Raw genomic sequence first — 12904 nt, 5'->3', positions numbered from 1 at the left:
AAAATAATGAAAATCTTGATTCTTTAATACTGTAACATATGTGGACCGGTTTGTTCATTATTTCATGAAGTTACTCTAAAAAAAGTGTTAAAATGCATATGATAAACATTGATGACTTCAAACAGAAATCTCCTGTTATAAAATTATACCCTGTTTTTTCCAGCTGCTCTCATTCGTGGCAACAGAAACAATTGTGCTCAATTTTCCAGTAACCTTGATTGGTTAATCAGTAAATTGGATAGATTAGAATCTTCCTCAGGTGAGACTCATTTTACAATTTAAATTAACCATCAGTTAATGTCTGTCTTACATTATTGTCAGAGCAGTTTCCCTTGAAACCAATATGCATTAGAAAATAAATAAGCTGTTGGGTTTTTTGGTTGGTTGGGTTTTTTTGTTTGCTTGTTTTTTTAAATTTAAAAAAGTGATACACTTAGAGATATTTCTGTGGCGTTTTTTGGTTCCATGTGTTTGGTATGTGCAATGCCACATCCAATGAATTTTGAACATGACTTGGGTGAATTAATGGATTGGGTAAGACAGTAGCAACACTATTGCACCATTAAATAACACCAGTTTGTGGACATGCATACAAAACCCATGAAGATATAGATAACAGGGTTTTTTTCACTATGAAATATTCAACAAAATATTGATATATTATACAGTGCTCCCTATTAAAACCTTTATGTCTCTCACTGAAAGGAAGGAGCTAAATTTGCAATTTCCTCAAGTGGTTTTAAAATTGTGGCTATTTTCAAAAGAAAACAGGAATTAACAGCTTTATTAGGTGTTTATTCCTAATGTGTAATAATCATATTAATACTCCGTGAAAGTGTTTTCATCCTCCTTTTAGTCTGGAGAAAAGATGGCATCTTGTAAGATACACATTCACTGAGCTTTTAGATTGTGTTCAATTGTGCAGGTGATTTAATGACAGCATTGTTTCTGTGGCTTTTATATAGGCATTTTGGAAGTATTGCACTGCATCTTGATTGAAAGCCCAGAAGCTTTAAATATAATATCTGAGGAACACATCAAATCCATTATTTCATTGTTGGATAAACATGGGCGAAATTACAAGGTATGTTTGGAAAAACTAAGAATTTATTGATAATCTTACAGTGATTTGGGGGGGTGTGGGGAGGGGGAAGAGAAATTTCTGCATGGAAATATGTGATTCTAGTACCCCTAAAGAAATAAAATAACCTCAAAGTACATCTGCAAAGTTGCTTTCTTGAGATTAAAAGAATGTGTAATATACAATTGCTTTTCAGAAATTTTCAAATACAGCAAATATGTCTGACAAGCAAACAGTTAAGAAATATTGGTATCCAGTCAGAACATTTGATTTACTGAGAAAATGAAGCATTCTCGTGGCTGTAAGAAAGTGGGCAGAGTAGCTTGCTTTGTGACGGAGGGCTCTGCAGAAGCAGTGGACTACCTTTGATCTACAGAAAGAGAGAACTGTATCCTGCAGAGTAATTTGTATCTTGAGTAAGAATAATATTAGCAGAAAAAAAAATAAAATGAGAAACCAGAAAAATAATTCAAATATCTGAAAACACAGGTGTTCAGAAGAAAGAAAAAAACCCTGAGTTTCCAGAAGAAATACTGGATGAGATTAATTTAGACAACAATATGCAATTTATTATGATAGAAGAAGGTGAACAGAGTTTCTGGCTGCGATCAGGATGACATCACAACACAGACGAAGATATAGGTTTATGTGTGATTTTCTGATGTGAGTTTCCTTCCTCAATTAAAATTTTATTTGAAAGACTGATAACCTCGAGGAAGAGCAGAGAAAGTTTTAGTGAGCTGAAATTACCTTCTCCTTTAAATCAGTAATACAGAGAACCTAACCAACTTCAGTAAAGGAGAACAGTACTTTTAAGCATGGTTAAGGAGCATGAACTGATATAAGTAGTCATAAGAAAAAAAATAGAAATTACAGCAGTAAGCTTAGTTTATTTTTAGCTCTTAGCAAGATTACTGTGCTATTCCAGTCACCTACAAAGAACCTTTCAGCTGGAATATCTTAATGTAGGAATTATAGTGAGAACTTACAGCAGAAAAAGAAAATATGTACATAGGAGAAGAACTATACTGGGTAAAGGATTTGTACCCTTCTATTTGTAATGTCTTTGACTAAAACTCAGTAAGTAATGGGAAGTAATAAATTTATTTGTTATTCCACAAACAATATATCTTGTTCTCTTGCTAGATTAGATATTCTGTTGAGATTTAGGGAATAAGAAACAGTACTATTAATAAGTAACATTGTCGTGGGATTTTTTGATTTGAAGGATTTTTTTAAATGAAAAGCATTGTGTCAGAGCTACAGTCAGCAAACCCACAGAGATTATTTAAACAGTTTACATGTAAATTCTGAGCTACTGGTAATCATTAATGTTACTATATTGCTTTACAGCTCAGTACCAGTCAGAGTTTATGTAGTTCTTTAAGTTATTACCTCTATCCTTCTGCTAGAGGTTTCTGCCCAACAGCAGAGATGGTAGGAAGGAAAATGCATGGGCTAGGGCATAGAAAACTCCACAATATATTAGCTTAAACTGCTGTTGATGGTTTGTTTGTGCTAAATTCACTGGGCAGATGAGAGCAGTAGCTAAAATGAATGGTATGTTCTGCTGCTCCTGGTGTAGTAGAATAGTTTCCAAAATGGTAATCAGCAGTGTGAAGATGTGGCTTTATCTTTTAGGTGATCTGTAGCAGTTTACACCATTTGGGCTCATTGCTCAAAGATTCTTTGTCAGAGCTCAAGTACATCTTTAAGCTTTCCTATTATTTTGTGGAAGTGTGCAGCTTTGCCCCTCAGCATTAAACAACACTATGTTACTCTGTTCTCTCTTGCAAAACATATTGGGTCAGTAATCTATGGAAGAATTATGTCAATCTCTTTCAATTTTCAGACTAAAACAAAACAAAAAGAAAGTAGGAGTTTAAGATCTTTCTGAAATTCTGTTTTGCTTTATGGTGAATTCTTTCAAGTGTTTTTAGTTTTAAAAATAAATGGATTATTTCTCATATAGAAAATATTCTTTTTAGAAGAGATTCATAAGCAGTCAGAGAATTGCTGTTGAGAATTGTCCACTAATTTTGCACTGATATTTTTTTGGGCTGCAGGAAATTTATCAAATAATTCCATTTTATATTTCAAAATTTAAAAGAGGTTTAATTAAAAATTGTAAAGAGTTGACATATAGTTGTTCTATAGCTTTGATTTTTTCTAGTCAAAATGAGAATAGGGTATCTCAAAGGAAGGTTTTTGAGGCATTTTTAAAATCCTGTGTTCAGAATTTCTGTTCCATGAATGTTTGATATTCTCTATTGCTAGCATGGACTACACTTGATCCATATATGTGAAAAGTATCTAGAAAACAATAATGGTAAAGTGCATTATATTCCCTCCTTTAGGTCTATTCTGAATGTAAATTAAGCTGTCAACTGAATAGTAGTTGCCTTTACCCTACTTTAGTAGAATAGTTAGCTGCCTTTACCCTACTTTTTTCTGATTTTTCTTTTAAGGTTCTCGATGTGCTTTGCTCTCTCTGTGTCTGCAATGGAGTTGCAGTTCGTGCCAATCAAAATTTGATTTGTGACAATTTACTGCCTAGAAGAGACTTACTTTTGCAAACACGTTTGATTAATGATGTGACAAGGTATAGTGACATGTTTTATTGTTATATAGAAAAAAAAGGAACTTCCGTATCTTCAATAATTTATTGAAGGAAATACTGTAACCTAAGAAATGTCCCATAGATTTCAATATTGAGACACACACTTTGGGAAGCATTTCTGTATTATGTATTAACTTCTGAAAAAAAAAACATTTTTCCTAACAATAGGGCATTTCGTAATGGGAACTGTGCTCAAATAGAAATTGTTAATTAATAGTAAGATCTGTTCTGAAATTGAAACGTGAAAGTTGCTTGTTTCTGAGTCAAAACAGAGCGTGTAAACATACTGTGAAGTACTTGTGTGTTTTAAGAGGGATATGATTTCCTTGCAACCTCACTTTGATTTTCGGAAATGATCTTGTTATTTCTCGTTTGACTGTAAGTTTTTCAAAGCATGGAACTCTGCTTTAGAAGATGATTCTACAGCAGCTTTATAATATTATATAAAATGGGTCACTTTTTAAAATATTGTAAGGAAAATGTGGATATCTACACACTTACTATATTTGTAAAGTGAATTTGACAATTATACAGCAATATGATTATTATGTTGCATTTTATGTTTACACTAACTGGCTTCCATTTTCTTTCTTAGCATAAGGCCAAACATATTTTTGGGTGTTGCTGAGGGCTCTGCACAATACAAGAAGTGGTACTTTGAGTTAATAATTGATCAGGTTGATCCGTTCTTGACGGCAGAACCCACCCATTTACGCGTTGGATGGGCCTCTACTTCGGGTTATGCCCCCTATCCTGGAGGTGGAGAAGGATGGGGGGGCAATGGTGTTGGTGATGACCTGTACTCCTACGGTTTTGATGGCCTTCATCTATGGTCTGGTAAGTACTTTGTGAACTACCACTAATCTTTCATTTAGCAGTTACCTACCTTTCCGTTCAGTACCTTTGTTTACATAACATGTTATTTTATAATGATCTACATTCAGAACTCTGGGTTATTTAGAAGTTCAGATCAGACTTCTTGACAGAAGTGTTAGCCAATATTGAATTATACCAATCAGACTTTTTAGTAGATAGCTTCTTTTTTCATGATTTTGATCAAGGAATGGCATTTTCTGGATCTAGATCAATGCTGACTTCATTCTATCTGTTCAAAATCAATGGATGCATTGATCTCAGATGAGTTAATTCTATAGGGATCTACATTTGCATTATTCTTTTATTTTATATCTACAGTTGAAGAAAAATGACAGTTATCCTTAGACTTGTTAATAGATTTAATAAATTGAATTAAAAATTTGATAAATAGCTTCATAAAAAGACATTTTTTTCAATGAAAAGTAATAGTTACTACAGTATTACCAGCTTTGTTATTTTAGTCCTTGTGTGTACAGTCTTTAATTTTGAAGTATCACGCTATTTTTTCTTCCAGATCTCTTTTGCATACACAGTAAATGATATTATTTTTTAGCTTGTTCAACTTGTGGGTCATGATTTAATGTGCGATTTTCAAAGCATGTAGGCAAAATCATTAATTTCCCCTTATTTCTCAGTGCCTTTAAATGCTATATACATCTAGATATTCTTTAATTGCTCAGAAAATAATAGTGTGGGGTCTTGCAATTAAAAGGTGTGTTTTAAGTACATCACATATAAATACGCTGAAGTTAATTTTATGACATTAATTCTATCATTTTCTAATTTGGGGACTTTTCATTTATCAATTATATTAGCATTGTTCTAGCATAAAATGCGCACACATAATTCAATATTTTATTTTAGCACTTCTGAACAATTATCCAATGTCAGAAGTTATGTTTTTTGGGAGAAGACTGGGAGGCATATGTAACATCCAGCCATTAGAAATCATTAATACAAAATTAAACTTTAATTAAACCTCAGAAATACAGTACTGGAAAGTCTCTTAAATCTCATCTCCTGCCGTAAGGGAAAATTTCAGGTACTTAAACTGCCCTGGACAGTTGATTTGACTTGTTCTTAAGAAGTTCCAAACACAGTAATTTGGAATAGTACTTAACTGCTTAATTAGACTTGCTTTACAGGTAAAATATAATGTTTTCAAGGGAATTGTTTTGAAAGGAAATCTGAAGAGACATTCATTGGATTGAAAAACTGTAGTTATATCTAAATGTTAGATTACTTCAGATGTGTTATCTCTAGTTAATTGCTATTATAAGAGCTGAGTCCTGTGCATGTCTGTAAAGTCTAAACTTCCCAGGCAGCGAAAGTTAAGCTCCGTCTGTTTAGCGTATGGCTGTAGTTGATAAAGAAAACCTGGCCCATCAAATTCTTGATCCATTTTTTGATAATTCGGTATACTATTCTGCCTCTTGATTGTGTAAACCTGGATATTGGCCATAATCACAACTCCAGTAGAATTTTAGAACCATAGAATAGATTGGGTTAGAAGCTGCCTTAAAGATCATTTGGTCCAACCCTCTGCCACAGGCAGGGATGCCACCCACTAAACCAGGTTGCTCAGGGCCACATCCAACCTGGCCTTGAACACTCCCAGAGATGGGGCATCCACAACTTCTCTGGACAACCTGTTCTAGTGTCTTACTGCTGAATATTCACATATATGTGAATCTGGTATTTCACAAAAACTAAAGAAAAATAGATCTATAAATGTTAGTTTTATAAAGAGGGTATAATTTTCTGTGCCTCATTACTCTTGCATCAGCGTGGACTCGCATATCAGCTCAGCATGTTCTGTCTTGTGAACAGTGTCAGGGGTTTCAAGTTAATCACTCAGTTTATGCAGTTTTCTGCCGTATATCAGTTTTAAGAATGTTAACTCACTGTTTCTAAAAACAGAACTGTTCATAAAACAGATGAAGGCAAGATCATGTCTTAATGACTATGAAGAAAAAGCTTGATTTTTTTCAGTGTCAAACCTCTAAGAACCTGCTTGAAGCTTCTGATTACTGAATACTTTTATCCTAGGTCGAGTACCCAGAGCTGTAGCATCTGTCAATCAGCATTTATTAGCATCTGATGATGTGGTTAGCTGCTGTTTGGATCTAGGTGTACCCAGCATTTCATTCCGCATTAATGGACAGCCTGTACAGGGAATGTTTGAGAACTTCAGTACAGAAGGGTTTTTCTTCCCTGTTGTAAGCTTATCAGCAGGTGTAAAGTAAGTACAACTTATTTTTAATTGTTTTCTTTTTTGTCTTGTCCAAATTCATTTATGATTTCTTCTGTTTTGTTCTGGTTTTGTTGTTTCTGCCAAACTAGCAGCTGGGAGGAAGTCAGGAAAGTGCTGATTTGTTCAGTGATGATTTCACTTAAAAGTGAAATGTGAACCTGTAAGCAATTTGAGTAAGTCACAGTGTCTGAAAATTATTATTTTATGATTATTCAGTGACCTAGGGGAAATTAATTTTGTCTCATTCCAATTATCAGTGAAAAAAAAAGGACGTTAGAAACACAACACCAGATTTGACACTAATTAAAATTCTCACTGGCTTTCTCAGCAGGGAGTAAAAAGCCTAAATCATCATGAAAAGTGATACTATATTCAGAGTAGGAAACAAAAAAACTGATGAGAATCACTTTTGGAATCTTGTTACTAGTATTGTCCATGCCTTACCTGTTCTGTTTCTAAAACACTGAGTTTTGAACTTACTGTAATCAGTTTTTAATAGTTATTTTACCTTTGGTGAATTCGGAAAATCTGTAGAATCAAGCAGAATAAAGGAGGACTGGGAAAGGCTTAGTAAATCAATTTTCATTTTTTCCCTGGAAGTGACCCTACTATGTAGCTGCATTTGTACAAAGATTTTGAAAATGTTCATTACTTTTTTCTGTAAGAAATCTGCCTAAACTGGTGTAATTATTTTTCTTCATTCTTATTTGATGTTGCTTGTATATTTGTGAGAGCATTTTCTTTTGTAGTTTTTAGTACCTGATATATATAATTTTCTGTGCCTGTTATTATATGAAAGAAAATGTTATTACATGGGAATCCTGACTTCATGAATGGAGAAGAGTGTTCTGGGCACAAACTCTTATGTTTCTACTTCTGCTCTGGTTTATCTAGTTTTTCTCAGCTATCTGTGAATTTCTCAGTCTCTGCTTCTGAGTCATCTTCATCATTCCATCATCAATTTTTCCTTTCTATACCCTTGTCAGAGACCTTCACTGTCTCCTGTCCTTCGGAGTTATGTTGCTTTATATTTGATTTTAGGAGAGTTCTTTAGAAGGTTAAGGTCAGACAAAGTATAAGAAGTTTTTCAAATCAAAAGATTTGAACCTTTCTACTAAAATAAGAGAAAAAAATAAAGCCACAACTTCTTGGAGTGTTCAGGTTTGTAAAAGAGACTGTGCAGCAATAGGAAGATACAGCCTGTATGGAGGTTTAGATGCTGCAGTGAAGAGCAGGGATAAAACAGACCTCAGAACAAATGAGAAAATAAAGATCAAGTGAGATTTGCTACAATTCAGAAAAATTGAGCAAGTTGGAAGGAAGCAATGAGCTATTTACCCATCTGTAGCTGGCAAGGGAAGAATTGAATGAGAGGTTTTTAATTTCAATTCTTTCTTTGACTTTTGTCTGTTTAGGAAGTTAGACTTCTAGGTCTTAGGATAAAATTGAACTCCTTTATTTTTAAGGTGTTGTGATATGTGTGGGAGCTTTCCATAAAGAGACATCTAAACTCAGAGTTGTCATCTCAAATATTTAGCTGCCTTGGGAACATTCAAATATTTTAAACAACGCATTTTTAAAATTAAATTAGAAAGTTTATGCATAATAGAATTATTCAGTAATAGTCCATTTCTTGTGAACATTAAACCATTTCAGGTATTTGTGACCTGTGCTTATGTGCACTCTGTTTGAGAAAACTTCTGTGTCTTAATTGTTCTCCTCTTTTTAAAAATGTCAATGAAATATGCTGATCTGATAGCTCTAGAATTTCTATAGGCTTCTTGTCACTCCATCACAACAAATGTAGAGGCTATTTGTAGAGGTAACAGGGTAGGGTTTTTTTAAACTTTTCTGTGTTTGTTTATCTCTAGAATTTGCCTACTTGAGGACCAAAGTATGCAGCTGGGCAGTTTTTATCTCTGTTGTTTTCCTGGTATATTCTTAAATTTATGTGAAAAATATATCTCTGAGGAGAAACAGAACACTTTAGGGGTTTATTAGGCATCTTAGTTGTGCTTCTGAAGCTCATCCCAGTTGTAATATTTGGTATAATGTTGTTTGCTTGATTTAAGTCTTATGATTTAATGTTTTGTTTGGGTTTTTATTTCTCTTGTGAGCCAACTGCCTGCCTGAGTGCACTGAGAAGTTACTTTAAAACTTTTAAGTTATATACCAATAGTCCTGATAGTATTTTTAGAGTAACAGTCCAATTTAAAGTAGATTTGTGTTTCCAAATCCTTTAAATCCATTAAAAAATTCACAACTTACAACTGTTTGATTTTAAGTGAGAAACATTTAAATATACAACAGTAAATGATTAGTTTTGCTTTAGCCAAAACAAATTTTCAAAAAAGAGTGGGTAGGTGATGGTGTAACTGATAGTATCTGCTCGTATCAATCCTTGGTAACTCTTTGGTGTTCATGAAAACATGAAGTGCACCTGCATCTTTGTAGATGGTAATCAAATAAATGTTTAAGTCTCTAAATGATTTATTTATGATGCTAGTATATACTGACTATTTGAGAGTCTAACTGCTTCATTGGAAATTGCACAGAGTTCGTTTTTTGTTGGGTGGACGTCATGGAGAGTTTAAATTTCTGCCTCCTGCTGGCTATGCTCCCTGTTATGAAGCATTGCTTCCAAAAGAGAAGATGAAACTGGAACCAGTGAAAGAATATAAAAGAGATTTTGAAGGAGTGAGGGATTTGTTGGGTACAACACAATTCCTCTCGCAAGCTTCTTTTATCCCTTGTCCAATAGACACCAGTCAGGTATGTGAAATTTGCGATAATTGGACCATAAAATATATCTGTGCAAAATTTAAATTCACACTATAAAAAGTAAGGTAGCTTCCCCCTTTCTTAGCAATTCTTCATTTGTGTGTTGTGGTGTACTAACCAAACTAGATGATCTTGGATATAGAAGGTATGGTAACGAATGTTTTTTTATTTCTGAAATTGTTATTCTCTTTTCTTAGATTGCTCTTCCTTTTCATCTCGAAAAGATAAGGGACAAGCTAGCTGAAAACATCCATGAACTGTGGGGAATGAATAAAATAGAACTGGGCTGGACATATGGCAAGGTATATTTTGAATGACCTGCCCGGGTACAGTCACCTGTATTAGGTTAAGTATCCTACCAGAAAACATGGATTTGGATGTTTAATGGCTGTCTGTACATTACCAGCAATAGGTGAACATGTAAGGTGGAAGGAGACAGTGATATTAACTTTTTGATGACTTTTTTAAACATTCAAATTCCTCAAAAATTCCTTTTGTTATTTAATTGTGGATTATAAATGAATAATGTGCATTAAATTACAATGCACATTATAAATTACAATGTGCATTATAAATGAATCATGAGAAAGTACATTTATATAGTGATGAGTAGCTGTCATTGATAAAAGATAAAAGAGATTGCTTATAGTGTCTTCATTATTGCAAAGAATTAACTGGTTTTTTTACTGTGATTCTTGATTCTGATATCAGGAAAGTACTATTTTCTGTTACTTGTTGCAGATACGAGATGATAATAAAAGGCATCATCCTTGTCTTGTGGAATTCTCAAAATTACCTGAGACAGAGAAGAATTATAATCTACAAATGTCAACTGAAACACTCAAGTGAGATTTAAATATTAAGAATATAAAGTTTTTTTGTTTGTTTTTATTCAAGCAAATCATACTGTTTTAAGATATAAAAAACATTAGAACATCTCATTTAAAGTGTGTTCTGCTAACTTTGCCAGAAGTCCCAGGAACCCCTTCAGAGTGATTTAGAAAAACAATGTCTCCACAGAGATACAAAGGAAGAAACACCACCAAATCCTGTTAGTTTTAATAAAGTGTGTAACTCTCAAGCTATAGATTTGGGCCTTTTTAGACTTTGAAGGTCTTACTTATTATTGTTATATATTGTTATACAACTTATATATATATATATATATATATATATAGTTATATAACTTAAAATCCCATTGTTTTTAATTACTTCCCTGTTTTTTAAATATAATTTCTTCTGTGTATTTATAGTCAAATAAAAAAAAATTTTTATTTGAGCAGTGTAATGTTGGGTTTCAGTAATGCTACTTTTTTATGTTGGCAGAACCCTTTTGGCCCTTGGATGTCACATTGTTCATGCTCATCCAGCAGCTGAGGAAGATCTTAAAAAAGTCAAACTTCCTAAAAAGTATGTACCTTATGATAATTGTTATATATTATAAATATAAAATGTTTTAAGGTCATTTAAAAATACTTAATATGAGCCCCATACTTGTTATGGTCTTACAGATCAATACAGGCTGTTACCCTGCCTGTGAGGATGATTGGCTGTGAATACTGTTGTGTTACATCACCTTGTGAAGTTATTCTGAGACAGAAACAGTCACATACTTAAACCACATGCAATTGTGTTACATGATCTTAAAATAGACACTCCAAAGTTAAAAGCAACATTTCAGTGTTTTTCTGCTTCATGGAAAAGAACAGTTTATGAGTATGATAGTAAATTTATCTACTTGAAAGAAGCTATACCATTTTCCCATAACTCGTTTCAATTTACACCTCTCCTCTCTCCTCCAAGAAAAGGTTTGTTCAACATACACACATTTCCATAGACATTATTAATGCATTTCTTTAAAGAGGAAAAGTAGAAAATTACTGGTTTTACCATGTTGCACATTTCTTGAAAATGTACATATGCGGATTATTGTGTTAAATATATATTTTTTACTTTAATTTCTATTTGGTAGCTAAACTGTGGCAATCAGAGCTAAAAGAATTGAATATGTCTTTTATTTAGACTTCTTTAAGTCATCATTAGTAATCATCCCAAAAATGGTGAAGATTAATCAAGGATTACATCTGTATTTTAGTGTTGACTGTGGGGACCCTGTAGTCCTCCTGGGACAGATTAAAGCCCTGTTCTGCAACAAAACTTGAAGACAGAAAGAGAAATCAGTTTATCAATCCACGAGATGTATTTTTTTCCTGAAACAGCTTTATCCATGAGAAAAAAAGTTAGGTTTTCAAAGAGAGCACTAAAATATGTAGTTTTGTGATATGGGAAATGGTAATCTTGATCCAGCTGATGGCATTAATTTAAAAAAAGGGAAAAAGATCTTCAGGCAGTCTATGATAATACTGGTTTAATATTATTGTCTTGTTGAAATACCTACTGCCTATATGAATTGTCCTAGCAAATGGAAATTATCTGATTTGAGCAAGAGAGATTCTGCACGTCTTAAAAGGAGGGTAGTCTTTATACAATATGGAAGGGTTGGAAAAGGTACTAGTTAGGGCTAAAAATCTACTAAACTTATTAGTCAATGAAAAAGTGTGACGAATGATAGTTAAAATGATTTTTTCTGTTGGAAAAATGGTAATGCAGTCCCTACAGAATAGTGAATTAAAATGCCATACTTAATAATACATAAAAGATAATTTCATAAGAAGTCATCATACAGATCTTTAAAATAGAAATTATTTGAAAGGTTTAAAAGACAAATTTAAAAAAATATATAAAAATTAGTCATTCAACAACAATTTTGTTGTTTTGTAGCACCACTTAGGCATGCATATATGGATCTGAGTCACATTTAATTAGCTAGTGTGGGAGTAGGTGGAAAATGAGACTGTCAGCTAGAATCCAGTTTATATCCCAGTCAATGACCAAATGTAATGCAGGATTTTTGCAAAGAAATGGGAGAATAGGAGATAAAAAAAATGGAGAGAGAAAGTGAGCCCCAGGCCATGAATGCCACGTAGTATGATTTAAATACCATAACTGGGATTTCTCTGTTTTGCCTTGTTGACTTACAGTTACATGATGTCAAATGGATATAAACCTGCCCCTCTTGATCTTTCTGAAGTGAAATTGTTACCTTCTCAAGAATTTCTAGTTGACAAACTAGCAGAAAATGCACATAATGTCTGGGCAAAAGACAGAATAAAGCAAGGATGGACCTATGGCATTCAGCAGGTAAGAACTTCTTTAGGTGCATTTGGAATAACTAAAGAATGTGAGATTTTGTATTCTAGAACATCAATTGGGAAGAGAGTGTTAAGAAGTT

General features: G+C 33.3%; 1 protein-coding gene across 2 annotated transcripts in view; it reads left to right on the top strand.

The window, feature by feature from the left end:
• Nucleotides 1-12904, top strand: part of RYR3 (ryanodine receptor 3) — a 218916-nt gene that overhangs the window by 78658 nt on the left and 127354 nt on the right. For both annotated transcript variants that reach the window (XM_017829727.1, XM_017829728.1), the window contains 10 exons: nt 164-259; nt 966-1084; nt 3550-3683; nt 4297-4538; nt 6627-6819; nt 9387-9603; nt 9810-9914; nt 10354-10457; nt 10939-11022; nt 12654-12813. In XM_017829727.1, coding sequence (XP_017685216.1) covers nt 164-259; nt 966-1084; nt 3550-3683; nt 4297-4538; nt 6627-6819; nt 9387-9603; nt 9810-9914; nt 10354-10457; nt 10939-11022; nt 12654-12813 — 1454 coding nt within the window. The remainder of the gene's footprint in view (nt 1-163; nt 260-965; nt 1085-3549; nt 3684-4296; nt 4539-6626; nt 6820-9386; nt 9604-9809; nt 9915-10353; nt 10458-10938; nt 11023-12653; nt 12814-12904) is intronic.

This window comes from Lepidothrix coronata, unplaced genomic scaffold, assembly GCF_001604755.1.
Source record: "Lepidothrix coronata isolate B3197 unplaced genomic scaffold, Lepidothrix_coronata-1.0 Scaffold168, whole genome shotgun sequence".
Classification (NCBI taxonomy): domain Eukaryota; kingdom Metazoa; phylum Chordata; class Aves; order Passeriformes; family Pipridae; genus Lepidothrix; species Lepidothrix coronata.
The sequence above is the reverse complement of the archived record's forward strand: the minus strand, read 5'-3'. Positions and strand labels throughout refer to the sequence as shown.